The 22,650-nt window shown below is 41.4% G+C and overlaps 1 protein-coding gene across 2 annotated transcripts in view; it reads right to left on the reverse strand.

The window, feature by feature from the left end:
• LOC126091897 (probable methyltransferase TARBP1) overlaps window positions 1-22,650 on the reverse strand; it is a 112,044-nt gene that overhangs the window by 64,560 nt on the left and 24,834 nt on the right. For both annotated transcript variants that reach the window (XM_049907196.1, XM_049907195.1), the window contains exons 4-6: window positions 20,795-21,014; window positions 18,304-18,456; window positions 16,950-17,117 (exon numbers count right to left, since the gene is read on the reverse strand). In XM_049907196.1, coding sequence (XP_049763153.1) covers window positions 16,950-17,117; window positions 18,304-18,456; window positions 20,795-21,014 — 541 coding nt within the window. The remainder of the gene's footprint in view (window positions 1-16,949; window positions 17,118-18,303; window positions 18,457-20,794; window positions 21,015-22,650) is intronic.

The raw sequence follows: 22,650 nt of genomic DNA on the forward strand, positions 1-22,650 counted from the left end.
GTGAAAACATCGATTGGGTTGAGGAGCTGGCTATGGAAATGGCATTTGAATCAGCAGCAGTAAAAAAGAAGATTGGCAAAAACAGCTGAAAATTGTTGGCCTGTACCTTAATTTGATACTTGCTCTTTCAGTATTTGATCTGTTTATACATGTTTTTAGGTTATACAAGTATGCACAACGCGATCGCGACTCTTAAATAGATGTATTTGGTCTCTGTTTTCTATGTAGATCAACCTGAAGATGCCTAAATAGGCGAAAAGCATAGTTGAAAAATAAAAAAAAATAAAAACTAAAATTGCAACCAAGACTGTTTTTAACCAATAATATTTACTTACTAAAACATCTCTCAAACGTAACAACTCCTCCTGTCCTTTAATGAGTGTACTATGGATTAATTCACATGAATTTGCAAAATGGGGTTGAAATTTGTGGTGTGGCACCTATAGTCTATATGGGCAGGACATTCAAGCTTCTAAAGAGAGCAGTTAGGATAACTACTAACACAAGCAAAGACCAGTCCTGTTGGGAATCATCATCATCATCATCATCATCAACATCATCATCTCCTTCTTCTTCTTCTTCTTCTTCTTCTACTACTACTACTAATACTAATACTAATACTACTACTTCCTAAAACATTTCTGCTTATGCAGGTCATTCAACGTAGGGAATGGAATACTTTATAAATTATAATTTACTGACTGTGTATTCATTGTATGTCCTTAATGCCATAATGTTTGTAAAATAGAATGATGAAATAAGCATAATGAAAAGAGGCAGTCATAATTACAATACACAAAACAGGTGTGATTATAATAGAATACAGAGCAATAAATGAGCTACAGCTAACTGGCCACTTGAAGCTGGAAGACAGTTCTGTAGTCGGGGTGTAAAGCTAGTTCGCGTCCGTAGTGTAACACTACACGTGCATCCTGGGTAACGCTAAATGAACTAGCACTTACTGGCAGTCAGATAATCTGAGGATCTCCTGACTATAAGACACTTTCAGTAAGAGTTATGTCACCTGACAGACGAAACGGCCCTTCTCAGGTCCCTCCGTCCAGGAAACTCGGACCTGTGGTTCGAATTTGTCACATAAACATAGAAGGCATAAGCTATGCTAAGTGCCACTTTCTATCAAAACTATTAAAAAATTACAACATTGACTTGGTTGCTATACAGGAAACTCATTGTGATACAGTACAACAACTAAATAAAAGGGGCAAAATACCAGGCTATGAACTGTTGGGAGTGACCTATCATAGGTCTTATGGAGTAGCCATATATGTCAAACAACAGTTTCCTAATTTCTACATCCACCAACGAAGACATTCATAACGTTGTCACAAAAATCGGAAGCATTTCTGTCTCCAATATTTATAAGCCACCTGCTACACCTTGGCCAGCCCACGTTCTTCAAACTCAGCCACATCCTGCTGCATATGTTGGGGATTTCAATAGTCATCATGAACAGTGGAAGTATAAAGACAATGATGCAAATGGAGAAGCACTAGCAAAATTGGCAAAGACGAATACTTATACCATGTATTCGATTCTAAGGATCAATTTACGTTTAGATCAGCTGCTTGGAGACAGGAATACAACCCTGACCTGTGTTTCGTCTCGTGCAACAACAGAGACCAACCTCTCATGGCCTCGCATAGAGTTCTGTCCGACTTTCCGCACAGTCAACACCGTCCAATCATAGCAGAGGTAGGAACTCAAATTCCCCTAATTACCTCTATTCCTCGCCCACGATGGAATTTTAAAAAAGCCAATTGGACTGAGTTCTCCACAGATCTGGACAAATGTTTGCATCCTGCTGCATACGTTGGGGATTTCAATAGTCATCATGAACAGTGGAAGTATAAAGACAATGATGCAAATGGAGAAGCACTAGCAAAATGGGCAAAGACGAATACTTATACCATGTACTCAATGCTAAGGATCGATTTACGTTTAGACCAGCTGCTTGGAGACAGGAATACAACCCTGACTTGTGTTTCGTCTCGTGTAACAACAGAGACCAACCTCTCATGGCCTCGCGTAGAGTTTTGTCCGACTTTCCGCACAGTCAACACCGTCCAATCATAGTAGAGGTAGGAACTCAAATTCCCCTAATTACCTCTATTCCTCACCCACGATGGAATGTTAAAAAAGCCAATTGGACTGGGTTCTCCACAGATCTGGACAAATGTTTGGGATGGATACCACCTACTAGCAAAAATTACCAAAGATTTGTTGGTGCCATGATAAGCACGGCCAAGAAGCACATACCAAGAGGTTACCGCAAAGAATACATCCCTGGATGGTCCCAAACCAGCGAAGAACTATGCCAGAGCTTCCTTGAATCCGGAGATTAGGAAATAGCGGATGAACTGCTTCATAGCTTGGGCCAGAAGACAAAAGTGGACGGAAACTATAGAAAGCCTCAATTTCCAAACATCTAGCAGGCAAGCATGGTCACTGCTGAGAAAACTAGGTAGCAGCCCACTAGCACAATGACAAAAAGCAGCTGTAAGACCAAATGCCATAGCTTCACATCTAGTTAACACATCTAGGACACCAAAAGATAAAACTCATACAATCCAAGTGAAGCGAGAACTCAAAATCTTAAAACATGAAACCACAGAAACTGAACACTCTCGCCCTTTCTCTAGCGAAGACATAGAAAAAGCTCTGAAAGATGTCAAACCAACAAAGGCACCAGGTTTCGACAATGTTCACCCTGAATTTATAATAAACTGTGGCAAGTATACAAAAGTATGGCTGGCTCAATTTTTCACAAACACAATGCAAACTGGCAATATCCCACAAGAACTCAAACGATCTAAGGTAATAGCTATTCTAAAGCCTGGGAAGCCAGCTGACAAGCCAAAAAGCTACAGACCAATTGCCCTGCTGTCTGTAATTTACAAATTACTAGAGAGGCTTATATATAACAGAATTAGCCCAGAACTGTTCAGGTCGATCCCAGTTGAACAGGCAGGCTTTTGGCCAAGAAGAAGTTGTACTGACTAGGTGTTGTCACTCACTACTTACATTGAGGCGGGATTCCAGAGAAAACTGAAGACATCAGTCGTCTTTATTGACCTCTCAGCAGTTTACGACACGGTGTGGAGAGAAGGCATCATGTACAACATTCTTCGAGTAATTCCTTACAAATCTATAGCACACTTAATAGACAGCATGCTCAATGATAGGGTGTTCCAAATAAGTATGGACACTGACTACACCTCCATCAAAAAACTAAAGAATGGCTTACCACAAGGATCAGTGCTTGCACCACTGCTGTTTAGCCTCTATATTGCAGACCTGCCGGAAACACAATCAAGAAAGTTCGGGTATGCTGACGATTGGGCCCTCGCTACAAGATGTAGCACAATTGAAGGATCTGAGGATATCCTAATGAAAGACCTGAAGATAATGGGTGAATATTTCCGTAAGTGGAGACTTCAACCAAATGCTTCCAAAACAGATAGCTTCCATCTAAAAAAAAAAAACTCGCTGGGAAGGAACTCAACATTCGATTTGAAAACCCCGTTCTCAGGCATAATAAAACTCCGAAGTACTTGGGCACGACACTGGACAGAACACTATCTTTTAAAGAGACCTAACAAAGACTGCCGAAAAATTAAAGACAAGAAACAACATTATTCAAAAGCTCTGTGGTACTACTTGGGGAGCAACGGCCTCCATTCTCTGCACCTCTGCTTTAGCAATTGTATTCTCGGCTGCCGAATACCGTGCTCCAATTTGGCTAAACAGCCCACATGTAAAAAAGGTGGATATCCAGTTGCATAACACTCTAAGGATGATTTCTGGAGTAATTAAACCCACTCCAACGCAATGGCTCCCAATATTAAGCCACATCTCGCCGCCACACCTACGACGTACTGACACCCTTGTACGTGAATACAAAAACATCATGGGAAATCGAAGCCTGCCAATCCACCAAGACATTGAGGCTGCAAACACTAATAGGCTTCGATCTAGGAACCTGCCAACAGGAACATCAAGGAACTGTGTACAAGAAGGTTTCAGTAACACAAACGCATGGTCTGAAAAATGGAATGCATGGCAAAATCATAACATGCCTTGTGTCACACAAAAGCCACCTGGTTTTGACCAACCACGCAAAACGTGGTCCACTCTAAATAGGATTAGAACTCGTCATGGCAGATGTGCTTACTCCCTGTATAAATGGGGTAAAATACCATCCCCTCAGTGTGACTGCAGAGAAAACCAGACCATCAGCCACATTGTTGAAGAGTGTTCCAGAAGAGCCTATAATGGGAGCCCCGACGACTTCCTGCTCGCAACTCCAGATTCGATAGATTATATTAATAGACTTGATGTTTGTTTATAATCCGTAAACTTTGTTATATTAGTAATGTTGGTTTGCAATTATTAACGTTTGTTATATTAGTGATTTCTCTGTTTGTTTCTTATGTGACTGTATTGCCATACGATAAATAAATAAAATAAAAAGTTCTGTAGTAGGTTACCAAATAATATAAAGTGACTTCACAGCTATCTTTTTACGGACAAATAGAAACAGTTATTTACTGAGAGATGTTTATACTCACAGATTAATCAATAGTTCTACTTATATATACAGCAGTATATTAGTGGTGGTAAATGTTTACATAATGTTACGAGGGGCACTCGGTAATTAAATAGCCGAATTGATGCAGAAAAAAAATGTGTGTTTTTACAAAGTGAAACTTTACTTCTTCTCAATATAAACCCCCATGAATATTAATACACTTATACCAATGACGAAGCATTTTTTTTTATACCTGATACAAAGAAGTCTTTGTCTTATTGTCTGAGACACTTTCACACAACCTCCTTGTTGTTCGCATCCTTGAGTGGACCAAACAAATAAAAATGTGAAAGGGCCAAACCTAGACTGTAGGGAGGATGAGGTAGTATCTCCCAAGGTTTTTTTTGTTTTTTTTATTATTTATTTATTTATTTGGGTCAGCTGGGTCATATGAGGGTACACATTGTCATATAGCAACATCACAACTTTTCTTTGAGATCCATAAAGTATTTGCCTCACTGCTGGCTTCATTTTGTTCAGCAGTATGTCTGATTAGTAGGCACTGTTTATTGTCTGCTGACCTTCCAAATAATCAAACAAGATAATACCTTGGGTATCCCAAAAGGTGGTCAAACATGACATTTCCTAATGATTCTTGCCTTCTGAATTTCTTTCAGACTGGTGATATGGTGTGCTTCCGTTCCATGCTTTGCCTTTTGCACATGGGTTCAAGATGGTGACCCCAATTTTCAACAGACATTAAAATCTAGTTTTGAAAGCGGTAATCCTCCCTCACACAGCATTCTTTGAAATCTGTACATACTCTGAGTCTTCTTTTCTTGCATTGTTGCATTAACTCTTTTGGGATTCATCTTACACGTTTTGCTGTACTTGAGCTTGTCACTGATATGTTATGAACTATGCCAACACTTATTGCAACTGTTTTTGCTACATGTTCAATTGCGACATGTTGGTCTTCATGAGTAATGTTGTTCATGCAGGTTTCAAGTGAAGGAATTGACACTTCAACTGGCCAACCAAGACAATTCTTGTCAATCATTGAGGTTTTACCATTTTTGGATTGTTCTACCCATTTATAAAAATTTCTGCAATTCACACCATTTTCACTATTCATACCACTTACACTACAATGTAAAATCATACAAGAAAAGATTTTAGCTGGTTTTTCTCCTTTAGGAAAAAAAAAGAAGAATCATTGAACATTGTTCAACTAATGTACAAACTTCTACATATACATCTATACTCTGCAAACCACCGTGAGGTGCATGGCAGAGAGTACATCCCACTCTGCCAGTTACAAGTGTTTCTACCTATTCCATTCATATATGGAGCAAGGAAAGAATGATTATTTGAATACCTCTGTGAATTCAGTAATTATTCTAATTTTATCCTCACGATACCTATGTGAGGGATACATATGGTGTTGTAGAATAGCCCCGGAGTAATCATTTAAAGCTGGTTCTTGAAACTTTGTTAATTGACTTTCTTGGGATAGTTTACATCTATCTTCAAGAGTCTTCCATTTCAGTTTCTTCAGTATCTCTGTGACACACACCCATGGATTAAACAAACCTGTGACCATTTGTGCTGCCATTCTCTGTATATATCCCCTGTTAGTCCTATTTGGTATGGATCCCACACATTTGAGCAATACTCTAGAACTGTTTGCACGAGTGATTTGTAAGCAATCTCCTTTGCAGACAGATTGCACTTCCCCAGTATTCTACCAATAAACTGAAGTCTACCAGCTGCTTTACCCACGACTGACCATATGCTGTCATTCCATTTCACAGCACTACGAAGTGCTGCACCCAGGTATTTGTATGAGTTGGCTGATTGCATCGGTGACTCATTCATAGGGAACCACATTTTTTTTTTCATTTTGTGATGTGCAAAATTTTACATTTCTGAACATTCACAGCAATTTGCCAATCTCTACATTGTGTTCAAATCTTATCAAGATCTGACTGAATACTTATGCAGCTTCTTTCAGACAGCAATTCATTATAGATAACTGCATCATCTGCAAAAAGCCTGATTTTACTATTAATATTATCTGCAAGGTCATTAAAATACAATATGAACAGCAAGGGTCCCAAGACAGTTCCCTGGGGCACACCCGAAGTTACTTCTACATCTGATGATGACTCTCCACCCAAAATAACATGCCCTGTCCTCCCTACCAAAAAGTCCTCAGTCCAGTCACAAATTTCACTTGATACCTCATATGACCATACTTTTGACAATAAGCATAGGTGCGGTACTGAGTCAAATGCTTTTCGGAAATCACGAAATATTGCATCTACCTGGTTGTCTTGATCCACAGCATTCAGTATGTCATACGAGAAAAGTGTGAATTGGGTTTCATATGATCGGTGTTTTCGAAATCCCTGCTGGTTGCCACTGAGGAGGTCATTCTGTTCACGATACCTCTTTACGTTTGAGCTCAGAGTAAGTTCTAAGATTCTACAACAAATTGATGTCAAGGACATTGGACGGTAGTTTTGTGGATCACTTCCACTGCCCTTCTTGTAGACAGGTGTGACCTGTGCCTTTTTCCAAGAACTGAGCAATTCTCAGCTCATCCCATTGATGTTAACCTCCTACAAATATTTCATTTCTACATCAATTTGTCTCTTTAACTATTGAATATCCCCTTATATAATGTGCTACTTGTTGTATATGTTCATTATATGTATGGCGCAATCTGACTGTTGTATATGTACAAAAAATGATGATGTATTTAAAAAGAAAGATGATGAGACTTACCAAACAAAAGCGCTGGCAGGTCGATAGACACACAAACAAACACAAACATACACACAAAATTCTAGCTTTCGCAACCAACGGTTGCCTCGTCAGGAAAGAGGGAAGGAGAGGGAAAGACGAAAGGATTTGGGTTTTAAGGGAGAGGGTAAGGAGTCATTCCAATCCCGGGAGCGGAAAGACTTACCTTAGGGGGAAAAAAGGACAGGTATACACTCGCACACACACACATATCCATCCGCATATACACAGACACAAGCAGACATTTGTTTACAAATCTTTCTTTTTAAATATATTTTTCCCACGTGGAATGTTTCCCTCTATTATATTCATATCAAAAATGATGATGTGCAAGACTGTAAAGTTAAAATGGACAAATAAAGATTATTGTTATTGTTATTATTATTATTATTATTATTATTATTCTCTTTTTATGTATACTGTGATGTATGTTATATTAATTTTATAATTCCTGCTATGGCCGTCCGCGCGTGCACGTGTGTGTGTGTGTGTGTGTGTGTGTGTGTGTGTGTGTGTCACACACACCATGTCGCTTCCATGAGGTCATATGTCCATGTGACACTGCACCTGATGCAAATGACAGGTATCAAGGTTGCCGCTTGACCACTCGGTGGCCAATTATGCTCCGGGCTCCACACCAACAGTTCGATACTTCCTGAACTTCCATCAGCTGCTCCTGAAGGCACTGCTTCTTTGTACCTGTGTGCTCACCACCCACAATTCCAGAGCTCACAGGATTTGGTCACCACTTGTCCTCAGCACCTACTGCTCATGACCCACTATAGCTTTCATGGACTTTGTCATGGTAAGCACGTTCCAGGCAACATCAGGGATTGCTCCCGCACATGTATCAGGTAGTACGGATCTTCATCTCCAGGAACTATATTGCTTTCTGTTCTCGGTTAAGTAACAAACAGTTGTTATTGCTAATTGTGCATTTATTGCTGTCTGTTGCAATTCTTGGTAATGGACAGAAAAAATGGCAATGATGCTGCTTCTCTCGTGTGTAGTAGTGCATCTTGCTGGAGCACTGTCGCTCCATTTATTCTAATTTGTTTATGTGGGCTTTCAAACAGATAGATGTTCATGTGTGTAACATTTCATCACAATGGAGCAGCTTCTTCATACTTACTGTGTCCAACTGTGTACCTGATAAGTATTGTTATACCATAAAATGAGCATGTCCAACTGTGTACCTGAGAAGGGCTTAGCAGTTGAGTTCAACTTGTGTATCATTTTGATTGTTAAGCTGGCATCACAAGTAGACGTGATTTCTTGAATCAATTTCTTAACATTTTTTCTCTCTTTCTCTATGTTGTTTGGGCTGTACCTTTGTGCGTTTGTTACAATATCAGTTACCTTAATTGATGTTAGCCTGCATTGTTTTCACTGGTTACTTAGTGTGATTGTCACACTTCTATGTAAGCTCAGGTTCTACTGTAACTAGCAATGCGTTATTTTTGATTCTCAAACTTAGGGTCAACTTCTAGATCCTCTGACAATGTACTACCATAGTAAATTTGCGAGTGTCTTTTGTTTACCGTTTCTATGCTGACCCTGTCAAGTTGCCCCCTCTTCAGGTTCCCATTCCCACTGTTGTTCTCCCCATTGCTCCGCTGACCACCAGTTGTTCCTCTGTCTTGGCGTGACAAGAGTTCTTGTCTGCGATCATCTCACCCAGAGTGGTGCCTTCCTTCCCTTCTCCTGCAGTACATGCAGGCGAACACCACTGTTGCTGCTGCCACTCTACCAAGCCTCTTAGTTTTCAGGTGTGGGTAGTGCTCCTTTGGTACATGCTGCACTCAGCTCTCATTGCCTCTCCTGGGTCCCTCGGCCCTGTGCAGCCAGTGCCCCACAGTGGCACCTTGGAGCCTTCATTTTGTGCAACCACTGCTAATCTGGGTTCTTCCAAGACTTGGGTTGTGCCTTCATGAAAATTTCACTGCAAGCCCTACCTACACAAGCTCTTCCTGTTGAGCCCTTTAGTGGTCAATTGGCCTTTTCTGTATGCTGATGCTAGGTGCTTCCCTTTTGGTGACATTGTTTTCCTGTTTCATGATGCAGTTTACTGTTTCTATGCTGACCCAATCAAGTCGCCCCTTCTTCAGGTTCCCACTCCCACTGTTGTTCTCTCCATATCAAGAGCTCATATGGAAACCCAGTTCTAAGCAAAGAAGGGAAAGCAGAAAGTTGGAAGGAATATATAGAGGGTCTATACAGGGGCGATGTTCTTGAGAACAATATTATGGAAATGGAAGAGGATGTAGATGAAGATGAAACGGGAGATATGATACTGCGTGAAGAGTTTGACAGAGCACTGAAAGACCTAAGTCGAAACAAGGCCTCGGGGTAGACAACATTCCATTAGAACTACTGACAGCCTTGGGAGAGCCAGTCCTGACAAAACTCTACCATCTGGTGAGCAAGATGTATAGGACAGGCGAAATTCCCTAATCCCAAAGAAAGCAGGTGGTGACAGATGTGAAAATTACCGAACTATCAGTTTAATAAGTCACAGCTGCAAAATACTAACGCAAATTCTTTACAGACGAATGGAAAAACTTGTAGAAGCCGACCTCGGGGAAGATCAGTTTGGATTCCGTAGAAATGTTGGAACACGTGAGGCAATACTGACCCTACGACTTATCTTAGAAGAAAGATTCAGGAAAGGCAAACCTACGTTTCTAGCATTTGTAGACTTAGAGAAAGCTTTTGACAATGTTGATTGGAATACTCTCTTTCAAATTCTAAAGGTGGCAGGGGTAAAATACAGGGAGCAGACGGCAGAAACCAGACGGCAGTTATAAGAGTCGAGGGGCATGAAAGTGAAGCAGTGGTTGGGAAGTGAGTGAGACAGGGTTGTAGCCTCTCCCTGATGCTATTCAATCTGTATATCGAGCAAGCAGTAAAGAAAAAAAAAAAAAAAAAAAAAAAAAAAAAAAAAAAAAAAAAAAAAAAAAAAAATTCGGAGTAGGCATTAAAATCCGTGGAGAAGAAATAAAAACTTTGAGGTTTACCGATGACATTGTAATTCTGTCAGACACAGCAAAGGACTTGGAAGAGCAGTTGAACGGAATGGACAGTGTCTTGAAAGGAGGGTATAAGATGAACATCAACAAAAGCAAAACAAGGATAATGGAATGTAGTCGAATTAAGTCGGGTGATGCTGAGGGAATTACATTAGGAAATGAGACACTTAAAGTAGTAAAGGAGTTTTGCAATTTGGGGAGCAAAATAACTGATGATGGTCGAAGTAGAGAAGATATAAAATGTAGACTGGCAATGGCAAGGAAAGTGTTTCTGAAGAAGAGAAATTTGTTAACATTGAGTATTGATTTAAGTGTCAGGAAGTCGTTTCTGAAAGTATTTGTATGGAGTGTGGCCATGTATGGAAGTGAAACATGGACGATAAATAGTTTAGACAAGAAGAGAATAGAAGCTTTTGAAATGTGGTGCTACAGAAGAATGCTGAAGATTAGATGGGTAGATCACATAACTAATGAGGAGGCATTGAATAGAATTGGGGAGAAGAGGAGTTTGTGGCACAACTTGACTAAAAGAAGGGATCGGTTGGTAGGACATGTTCTGAGGCATCAAGGGATCACCAATTTAATACTGGAGGGCAGCATGGAGGGTAAAAATCATAGAGAGAGACCAAGTGATGAATACACTAAGCAGATTCAGAAGGATGTAGGCTGCAATAGGTACTGGGAGCTAAAGAAGCTTGCACAGGACAGAGTAGCATGGAGAGCTGCATCAAACAAGTCTCAGGACTGAAGACCATAACAACAGATGCAGTTTGGTGTATTCACACAAATTGCGCTGAGTTATGCCGTAAATGGTTGTTATGTGTTTTTTCTATTCCCGTTTTGCGCACTTGGGTCACAGATGTCAGATGTTTCGAGCACATGAAACCTCTTGGTACATCAAAACTGTGTGCTGGACCGAGACTCAAACTTGGTAACTCTGCCTTTCACGGACAAGTTCTCTACCGAGTGAACTAACCAAGCACTACTCATAACCCATCCTCATAGCCTGACTTCAATCAGTAGCTGTGAGAATGGATTGTGAGTCGTGCTTGGGTAGCTCAGTTGGAAGAGCACTTGCCCATGAAGGGCAAAGGAAGCCGAGTTCAAGGCCCTATCAGGCACACTGTTTTAATCTGACAGGAATTTTCATATCAGCATACACTCTGATGCACAGTGAAAATTTAATTCTAGTTATAACCCCACGCTGATCAGTCATATTTCTTTGTATCTTGTATTCATCTTCAGAGGCTGCTACTTTTTTATGGGTTGCTCTAAGTCTTTTCATTTGCAGTGTGTCTAGTGTTTTGGTTATGTTCAATAACTGTGGTATGTGAGGTTGTGTTACAGTCAACAACAATTGTTTGGTTATAAATTCTCTGGTGTATGTTTGAAAACTGGCTGCAGGTACTAATGCTTCGTTCGAATCGATGGGAAACTCTGCTCTGGAGGATGAGTTTTTCCTCCTCCATTGAGTGTCGCCCTTTCTGAGATGGCTGCACAATCTGTCTCAAGGTGGGGAGGGATGTGATACACACTGTGTTGCACTCCTGGATATGCTGCCATCTCACTTTCTGATGTATATTGCGGACCAGTTACGGTTCCTGCTATTAGCGACTGTACTCTGGGACATTGCTTGTAAGTAGAAGATGACTACATAATTCACTGGGTTGTTTTCCTCCAATGCACCTGCAGCTGCCATAGCAACAGGTGACACAAGCCGTCCAGATATGCAGCATGCGTGTCATGGTAAACAGTGCTGCAGCCTCAGACATCAATTCGCTACCACAAGGTCATGTTTCCGTATGACGTCTTACCAGTATTTATCCGCTGACGGATATTTAGGTCACTGCTCATCCACTTCGTGGTCAGTTACACTCCATGGTCCACATTGAGTGGTCGACACTACCTGGACTTCCACCAGCCACTACTGAGGACACTGCTTCATTGCAATTGCCTGCTGACTGTTCCTAAGATCACAGCCTCATGAGACTGGGTTACTTCTCATTCTCGGTACCCTTCCACTCTTTGGTTGACCGCTCATCAGCCACCGCATCACAGGACAAGGTCATTAATCCTCCTCAGCACCTACTATGGCTTTCATGGTCTTTGTCATTGTGAGCATGTTCCAGGGAATGTCAGTGATTGATATTTCAGTTGTAATCACGTAGTGTGGACTTTCATGCCCAGAAACTGTACTGTGTTCAGTTATAGGTTAATAAACAAATAGTTGTTACTGCATCTCTTGGTAACATACATTCCATCCACCATTCGATCTTCTGTTCTTCAATTAGTGCTGACTTCCTGTCTGAGCTCTTTATGATCATAAAATTGCTTCTCTTTTCTCCAAAGGTTTCTTCAGCTTTCCTACAGGTGGCATCTAAAGCTTTGCATTTCTCCTCTATTCATGTTTTGCATTTTGTACCTTCTATCAATTTCATTTTTCAGATGTATGTACCGTATTTACCCGAATCTAAGCCGCACTTTTTTTCCGGTTTTTGTAATCCAAAAAACCGCCTGCGGCTTAGAATCGAGTGCAAAGCAAGCGGAAGTTCTGAAAAATGTTGGTAGGTGCCGCCACAACTAACTTCTGCTGTCGAATATATGTAGCGCTACAAAGACATGCTTTGTAGGCACAAAGATAAATACTGGCGCCAAAACCTCTGCGTCAGTAAATAAATTTAAAAAAAGGTGGAAGACGAACTTTTTTTTCTCCGCCCCGAGTTTCGACCACTGCATTTTCATACATTATCCAACGAAGTAAATACAAATTCCGTATTGTTCATCTTCGAATGTACACTCCTGGAAATGGAAAAAAGAACACATTGACACCGGTGTGTCAGACCCACCATACTTGCTCCGGACACTGCGAGAGGGCTGTACAAGCAATGATCACACGCACGGCACAGCGGACACACCAGGAACCGCGGTGTTGGCCGTCGAATGGCGCTAGCTGCGCAGCATTTGTGCACCGCCGCCGTCAGTGTCAGCCAGTTTGCCGTGGCATACGGAGCTCCATCGCAGTCTTTAACACTGGTAGCATGCCATGACAGTGTGGACGTGAACCGTATGTGCAGTTGACGGACTTTGAGCAAGGGCGTATAGTGGGCATGCGGGAGGTCGGGTGGACGTACCGCCGAATTGCTCAACACGTGGGGCGTGAGGTCTCCATAGTACATCGATGTCGTCGCCAGTGGTCGGCGGAAGGTGCACATGCCCGTCGACCTGGGACCGGACCGCAGCGACGCACGGATGCACACCAAGACCATAGGATCCTACGCAGTGCCGTAGGGGACCGCAACGCCAGTTCCCAGCAAATTAGGGACACTGTTGCTCCTGGGGTATCGGCGAGGACCATTCGCAACCGTCTCCATGAAGCTGGGCTACGGTCCCGCACACCGTTAGGCCGTCTTCCGCTCACGCCCCAACATCGTGCAGCCCGCCTCCGGTGGTGTCGCGACAGGCGTGAATGAAGGGACGAATGGAGACGTGTCGTCTTCAGCGATGAGAGTCGCTTCTGCCTTGGTGCCAATGATGGTCGTATGCGTGCTTGGCGCCGTGCAGGTGAGCGCCACAATCAGGACTGCATATGACCGAGGCACACAGGGCCAACACCCGGCATCATGGTGTGGGGAGCGATCTCTTACACTGGCCATACACCACTGGTGATCATCGAGGGGACACTGGATAGTGCACGGTACATCCAAATCGTCATCGAACCCATCGTTCTACCATTCCTAGACCGGCAAGGGAACTTGCTGTTCCAACAGGACAATGCACGTCCGCATGTATCCCGTGTCACCCAACGTGCTCTAGAAGGTGTAAGTCAACTACCCTGGCCAGCAAGATCTCCGGATCTGTCCCCCATTGAGCATGTTTGGGACTGGATGAAGCGTCGTCTCACGCGGTCTGCACGTCCAGCACGAACGCTGGTCCAACAGAGGCACCAGGTGGAAATGGCATGGCAAGCCGTTCCACAGGACTACATCCAGCATCTCTACGATCGTCTCCATGGGAGAATAGCAGCCTGCATTGCTGCGAAAGGTGGATATACACTGTACTAGTGCCGACATTGTGCATGCTCTGTTGCCTGTGTCTATGTGCCTGTGGTTCTGTCAGTGTGATCATGTGATGTATCTGACCCCAGGAATGTGTCAATAAAGTTCCCCCTTCCTGGGACAATGAATTCACGGTGTTCTTATTTCAATTTCCAGGAGTGTATTAGAATTTCAATGTACTACGAAAATCCGACTGGCAAGACTGTTTGGGATGTTTTTCAATATGGCCAACTCTACGTTCTGAATTTTTTCCTACCTGTGAGAAGAGATGGTTGCTAATAGTAACCTGATGAAATGTGAATCACAAGCAGTATTCTTTTCACTATTCACAATAAGAATAATACGAATACAAACATTTTGCCATGTGTTCTTCCATGTTTGTTACTATCTCATTTAAATCCTGTCTGCCTAATAAACTACGAAACTAGAGTGAGACAACAGCAAACGCGGAAAAATACACTTATCGTGTCATGTTTATATTCGTATTATTCTTAGCCTAATAGTGATACAGTCAGAAATGAACCACGGCGACGGACTAGATTTTTAAATCTAAGATGACTCTAATTTCTGTGCAGAATTTGATGTACTAAAGAAGCGGCCGCATAGATTTTCAAACGGAGAAAAATTTTCGCCTAACTCTCGTTCAGTACATGTTCTATCATACGCAGCCTATTATTTGGTTCTTGCTGATCATTCTCAAAGAAAGCAGCAGTGTAAGTAACAACAAATAGCAGTCTCTTGACATTGCTTCGCTAATGAGACGATTCGCCTCTTTTTAGTTGTAAGCGGCGGTAGCGCGCACAAAAGCAAGCCATGCCGTGAACGGCGACAGGCCGTAAACACGCACTATCAGAATGAGGCAAACAATGCATGACACAGTACAGTGATGCATTTTCAGCTTAGAGTGACGTAAACACCTATAACAGAGAAAATGGCACTTATCAGATCAAACAAAATAAGCAATCGATTCAAACCAGACAAAGCACGTGAAAAAGGAAGGGTACCCGTATAAATACGGACGGAGCGCCTGACGTATAGCAATGGCTACCTGGTAAAGCTTACGACTCGAACCAAACTACTGTAGCTGTATCGTCATTCATTCGACCTAAATTGTGTCTCATATTACAATGGACCAACTTTGTTTCGATTTGGAGGTGCGGCCTAAAACTTTTCTCTCCCCTTGAATTTCGAGTCTCAAATTTCAGGTGCGGCTTAGATTCGGGAAATCTTTTTTTCCTTTGTTTCGAGTCTCATTTTTCAGGTGCGGCTTAGATTCGAGTGCGGCTTAGATTCGGGTAAATACGGTATCCAGTTTCAGTGGATTCATTTGCTGCATTTTTATATCTTCTCATTTCATCAGTCAATGGAAAGTCCAGACTGGAATAAAAATAATATTATGAAAAGGATAGACTGCTACTCACCATAGAGAGGAAGCAATGAGCTGCCAACAGATACAATGAAAAGACTGCTAAAAGTGCTGGCTCTCAGCCAAAAGGCCTTACACACACACACACACACACACACACACACACACACACACACAAGACCACTGCCTCCGGCTGCTATGACTGGACCGCAAACTGCATCTGTGTCTGACAGGAACAGAAATCTGAGGTGGGTGGTAGGTGGTGGATGCAACAAGGAGGCATGTGGCCAGAAAGAGGAAGGATTGCGGGACTGTGCAGGGACACAGTTGGGACACGATAGGGCTGCTAGATGCAGAGTCAGAAGATGGCGGGAGGGGGGAGGGGGGGGGGCAAGGAGTGAAAAAAGAGAGAAGTGGAGAAAGGGAAAGGACTAGCAGGTGCACTGGAGCAGAATAAAAGGCGTGTATCAGTTGGAGTGGGTCCAAGGAAGGGACAGGTAGGTGGAAGACAGGTATTAGCGATGGTTGAGGTCAGGTATCTACCCCCCCCCTTTCCTCCCGTCCCAGCCACCTGATTCTGCACCTAGCAGCTCTATTCTGGTCCTCATCATATCCCATCACATTCCAACATGCTCCCACAAGCAGCACACCAACTCCCCCCATCCCCACCCTGCTATTCCTCCCCCTCCCTGCTCCATGCCTCCCTCTTTCCTCCCCCATCCTCCTCAGACTGCTGTTCCGCCCAACAAAGCTGCAGTCCGCAATCCGGCCACAAAAACCAGAGAAGCAATCATCTGTGTGAGATGTGCGTATGCGAATGTGTGTGTGATTTTTGTATGCAGTATGGCATGCCTTTTGCACAGATGATTTTTTAATTATTTTCACACGTCTTTGAACTGCTGTAATAATCTTCAATAAATTGATCAGCATAATGCCTTTACTTGTGGTCAGTCACTGATGGAGCAAATACACTTGTTCTCATTCAAAAACACAATTTTTCCCTCCCACAGACTTCCAAATAAATTATCTGCACTAAATGGTCTCATAATACGAAAGTTAAAACAATTTTTTCAGGTCAGACATTAGAATATATTTGTAACAGCAATTCACTGAATAAAGAAGCAGATGATGCAAGAACTTACTTGAGCATACAGGCGAACACTGAAGTGCTGTCCCATGCAAAAGGGAAATATTTCACTCATGCTCTTGTCTACAAAGTTCTCTTTGTCTAATTTATCATCAAGGGTTTGTGCCAGGAACATCACAACAGCTGTAAAAGAACACAGGCTACCAGTCCTCTTCTCACAAGCCTGTTGAAGAAATGTGCTACATTTCAGCAAATTGTATAGTCAACTTTTAAAATATGAATATAAATTATTTCCAAAATAGCCTGCAATGAAACAAAGACAGAAAGGAATTTGAATGAAAATATTGGCACATACATAACAGGTGACACAATTATTAGAATTTGGAATGACTGTTGGGGACCCTTAAGATGGAATAACAAGAAGATGACTTTATTCTAGAACTGAAGAGGATATGTGACCAGGATCATTTTAAACATAAATATTGCACTTCAAAAATGTGTGAAATCTTATGGGCCTGCTAAGGTCATCAGGCCCTAAGCTTACACACTACTTAACCTAAATTATCCTAAGGACAAACACACACACACACCCATGCTCGTGGGAGGACTCAAACCTCTGCCGGGACCAGCCGCAAAGTCCATGACTGCAGCGCCTTAGACCGCTCGGCTAATCCCATGCAGCTAAATATTGGACTTCAGTGTGACATGATTGGGCACACTGTATTTAATACGTTTTCAGCAACTGACTTAGTAATGATTTTGATTTCCACTAGCTATGTTGTTCATGGCAGTGACCTGCCTAGTTTATGTCAAACTAATGCAAAAACTAATACATAAAAATTATCTCTATCTGTAATTTCATTTTACAACTCTCTTCTGTTACTTTAAGTACAAAGAAGCATTTGACATTAGTTGAAAAAGTTCCTTAATTATCTGTACCATTTATGTGCTTTTATTCATTTGTGGGGGACTCACAAAATATCATTTTTTTACCTCTTACCTAGCTTCTACTGGTACATAGTCAATACACTGTAATGCTTAACTACAATAATTATAGAAATAAGAATTTTTTCCATAAAATGTTCTGTATTACTGTTGCAACTTTTTATAGGTGAACAATACAAAAGTACTGAATTATGATGAGTGGATTAACTGTTTTGTATTCATTTACTGATCTGCTTTTGTTGTCCTTTTTTATTTTGGAGGCACTTGGAAAACTGATATAATAAAATTTCCAAACTCAAAAGAAAAACTGAAGAAACAGAAAAATGATTTAACGTTTCTTTTTCGTCTGAAGGGCACTGTCAGTACAGGAACCCAGTTCTAAACACTGTTTGCCAAGTTCTAAGCCAACAAAACAGAATTCCAATGGTTCAATGTTCAAATCATACACTCTTTTATAAACTCACCTCTTTCAGTTTTAGCCACATGTCATCAATTAGCTTGTGGTGGCGAAATAGAATCTTAACCAGCAACCATTCTTGTTGATGACGCACACTTGGTTGATGATTCTCCTTGTGCAGACTCTCATATAGCCATGATGCAAGTTTGAGATCAGCATCCTATACATGCAGGATTAATTTGGTGAGTGCTTCCCACTATTTGGATAAGCAATTGTTAACAGCAGATTATGGTAAGAGTAAAAACAATGGAAAACATGGAGTGTAGTACTCAAAGTCACATTTCACCATTTCATTTCTCAGGATTTAATTCTGCAAATGCTATGTGATGTCATCAATTTCTTGCAGCTGTTAAGAAATGTAACTAATGAAACTGCAACAACATGTTTAGAATGGTTCACTGGAATCATATTATTCTTTTACTTAATGGGCTGCCTTTGCTTTTGGGGAAGAGACAGTTAACATGAACCGCTTCCCCTTCCGTTACCCATTTTAATTCATTGTTCAACCGCCTAGAATGACCTGTACCTGCAAACTTCCGACCCTAGGCACACTCTTTGTACTCTGCATATTGAAATATATCCTCTTTAATGTACTTAATTTCCTGTTTTGTCATTTAACAGCAGCCCTGGATCCTGACCACTCGACCTCCTGAACACTGCCGCCACAAGGCATATTTAACAACCTTCTTCCCCCTTCCCTGCCATTTTATACATTAACATTGCTGTCAGAAGTTTCTCTCGCCACCCCCAAACCACGTACTCTTTTACAAATTGGTGTCAGGAGTGGGATGTAACAATTATATCCCCCCCTTCCTGGCATGAACTCTTTTACAAGACAAAGTCTTTGCTAAACTTAAGATGCTGTACATGTCACAGTCTATAGGGTTCAAATGGCTCTGAGCACTATGGGACTCAACTTCTGAGGTCGTTAGTCCAGTCTGTAGGGTATTCCACAAATAAACCTCCAGTGAGAGTTGTGATGTCGAGTAGTCTGTCACTGTCTGATGAATAGAAAGAAATTCTCAAGCTTATCTTCCTCTCATTTATGATTAGACTCGCACTGTGTCCCGTCAAGATTGTACTTTTTCATGTAGAGGACTCAACATATGGAAACATTAAATTGTGTGTATGCTAATGCTCTCTGGTTGTTCATCCAAATCACTGGGAGTGTAATTATCAGAATTAAGGAGCTTCAATGAAGCTGTATGAAAAGATAGGAAATAGGAATTGATTGAAACATGTTGCAAGTGACCCAGAAGTTGCTTACTGATGAGTTTACTGAAGCTACCAATCTCACTCGCAGAGAGTTTTGAAAATATCACTTCTACACTGTTGCCTTCATCAAGACGATCAAAAAGGTGTGGGAAGGGGTTACCAAGAGACCTCTCACTTCTGCTTGGAAGAAGATTTGGCCGGAGTGCACTGCTGAATGTGACTCTGACGCATTTGAGTCAGTATATGCCTTTGGCCAAGACCATGGGACTAAATATGGATAACAATGATATTGACCATTGTGGAAGATCACAGCCAAGAAATGACCACCAAAGAGCTTATGGAGTTGCAGTGTGTTCCATGGCAGGAAGCTGTGGAGAGGAGTTCTTCAGGAGAAGAGGAGAGGAGTGGCGGAAGGAGGAGGGGGGTAAGGGGGAGGGAGAGGGGGGAAGGGGATGGGGGAGGAGGAGGAGGGGAAGGTAACAGCTTAGCAGCAATCTTCTGGCACAATAAGAGAAATGCTGAAGGCAGAGGAATTGGTTGCATCCTACACTGAAAATCACCACCCAAATACAGCAGTGGCTACGGGCACTACAAATTTATTTGACGATAATGCTGTGTCGCATTTTCGCCAAGTGTTGAAGCATTAGCGGAAACAAATGACTCTAAATAGCTTCCTAGTCGAAAAGAATTACTAGTGTATCATGAATAATAATGTACATAATTCTGAGTGTATAATTTTCTTTCAATAAATAGCATGACTAAGATAAAACTGCACTTTTTCTTCATGGAATGCATTATCATATTTTACATTAATTTACATGGAATAAACTGCTTTGCTTAATGAGTGTTTCACACTACAAGCAATATTCTGGAATGAATCATGTTTGCTATGTGATGTTCCACTGTATTTTCAATATTATTGAATTGTTTCTTTTTGGAGAGCAATGTAGCACTGATTGTCTAACACATCTTCTCCCACAACATTGGTGTCCATATGTACGTAATGGTTTTGCTGAAATATGTATGTCTAATTCATATTAGGCAAAATCTGTGAATATGGTTGGGGGAAAAAAAAGAGGTACACCACTGATCACATATGCTATATTTGTAGCCTGAGAAGAAAAGAGGAGGAAGGAAAACATGATTTCGGTAGATCAATATTCAGAACTATCATCTGCCTCCTGCCATCAGCAAATGAATTTTCCAAGTTTCTGGATTGAATGAAAATATAATTATTTTAAAATGTAACATGGAGAGTGATATAGTAATATGGTTTTACTTACGTATGACAGGTAAGGTTCCAAAACTAACAAAACCTGCATAAGTCGATTCTTCAAGCGATGATGATGAGAGTCTGAGAAATATCGGGCTTTCTGAAGTTGACACTTGTCTTTCTGCAACAGCATTTCAACTATTTGAATCGGGATATCTTGTCTCACTGAACATAAATCAAGCAAGATTTGTAATGCCCTGGCCCGAACTTCACCATCTGAGATGCAGGGCCTGAAAATCAAATATCAGGTTGTGAAGCTAATATTCACTGCCTGTCACAAAAATTGCAACGAAGGGGGCACATAATGAATATCAAACTGGCATGATGTCTGATGCATGCTGGGATATGCAAATGATTAGTATTTCAGTGCAACCACACAAAGCACATAGGAGTGACGCCGTCTACAAAACTACAGGCCAGGCGTATCTCTAATGTCAGTCTGTTGCAGTATTTTGGGACATGTTTTATGGTCACTCATTAGGAGGAGGAGTGCTCATTGTAGTTGACAAAAACATTGTTTCTATTAAGGTCAAGGTTGAGCGTGACAGTGAAGTCATTTGGTCATGTATAATAGGTCTAGGAGAAACTAATTTAAATGGTGAATGTTTTTACCGGCCACCTGACTCTGCTGTGACAGATCTAGAGTTCTTCAAAGGATGTCTACAGTTAATAGGGCATAAATATCCAGATCATGCATTACTAGTTGAAAGGCGACTTTAATCTACCAACGGGGATGTCTATAGGATTCACTGCAGGGGGTACTGACAGACAATTTTGTGAAGAACTTTTGAACATGCTGTCCAAAAACTGTCTTGTGTGCTACTTCGGCAGCCCACATGTGGAAATACCTTAGACCTTGTAGCTACAAACAGGCTGGATCTTATTGACAATGTCAGTATAGAAACGGGTATTAGTGACCATGATGTCATTATAGCAACTATGGTTATGAAAGTTAATAGATCAGCTAAGAAGGCTAGAGGAATGTTTCTGCTAGAAACAGCAGATAAGCAGTTGTTAACATCTCACTTAGACAGCAAACTGACATCACATCTTACTGGTAAGATGGACATAGACGAATTATGGGTGAAGTTTACGCAGATTATAAATGGTACTCTGGAGAACTATGTGCCTAGTAAGTGGATTAAGTACAGAAGAGAGCCACCATGATTTAATAACAAGATTCTTGAACGTGAAATTTAAAACTTCGGTTTTCATTTTGCTATCTCCAACTGCGACACCAGACTGGTCAACAAGTGACTGGATGGAAGTAGTCAACAAGTGACTGGATGCAAGCCTTAGACACAATTAGCGATTTGACATAGGGCCAGAATTTTCTTGGTTTCTCTGCAAATTGAAAACTGAAGTTTTAAATTTCATGTTCAAGAAATTGTTCACACAGGAAAACATCACAAACGTATCATTGTTTGACCATTGAACAGACTCCCACATAGACAACGTAGTAATAGGAATCCCTGATGCAGGGAGACAACTGCAGGAGTTGAAAAGAAATGTCACCAGGTCTAAACGAAATCCCAATTCGGTTTTTCAAATAGTACTCTATGGCACTGGCCCCTTACTTAACTTGGGATTTATCATGAATCTCTTGCTCAGCACAAAGTCCTAAGTGACTGGAAAGCAGAGCAGGTGACTCCTGTATGTAAGAAGGGCAGAAGAATGGATCTGCAAAATTATAGACTGATATCCCTAAGCTATGTTTGTTGAAGAATCCTTGAACATTGTCTCAGTTCGAATGTAATATGTAATATACAATCAGCATGGTTTTAGAAAGCATTGCCCATGTGAAACTCAGCTTGCCCATTTATCACACAATGTACTGTGAACTATTAATGAAGGGTAGCAGGCAGA

Source organism: Schistocerca cancellata, chromosome 7 (genome assembly GCF_023864275.1).
Source record: "Schistocerca cancellata isolate TAMUIC-IGC-003103 chromosome 7, iqSchCanc2.1, whole genome shotgun sequence".
Classification (NCBI taxonomy): Eukaryota; Metazoa; Arthropoda; class Insecta; order Orthoptera; family Acrididae; genus Schistocerca; species Schistocerca cancellata.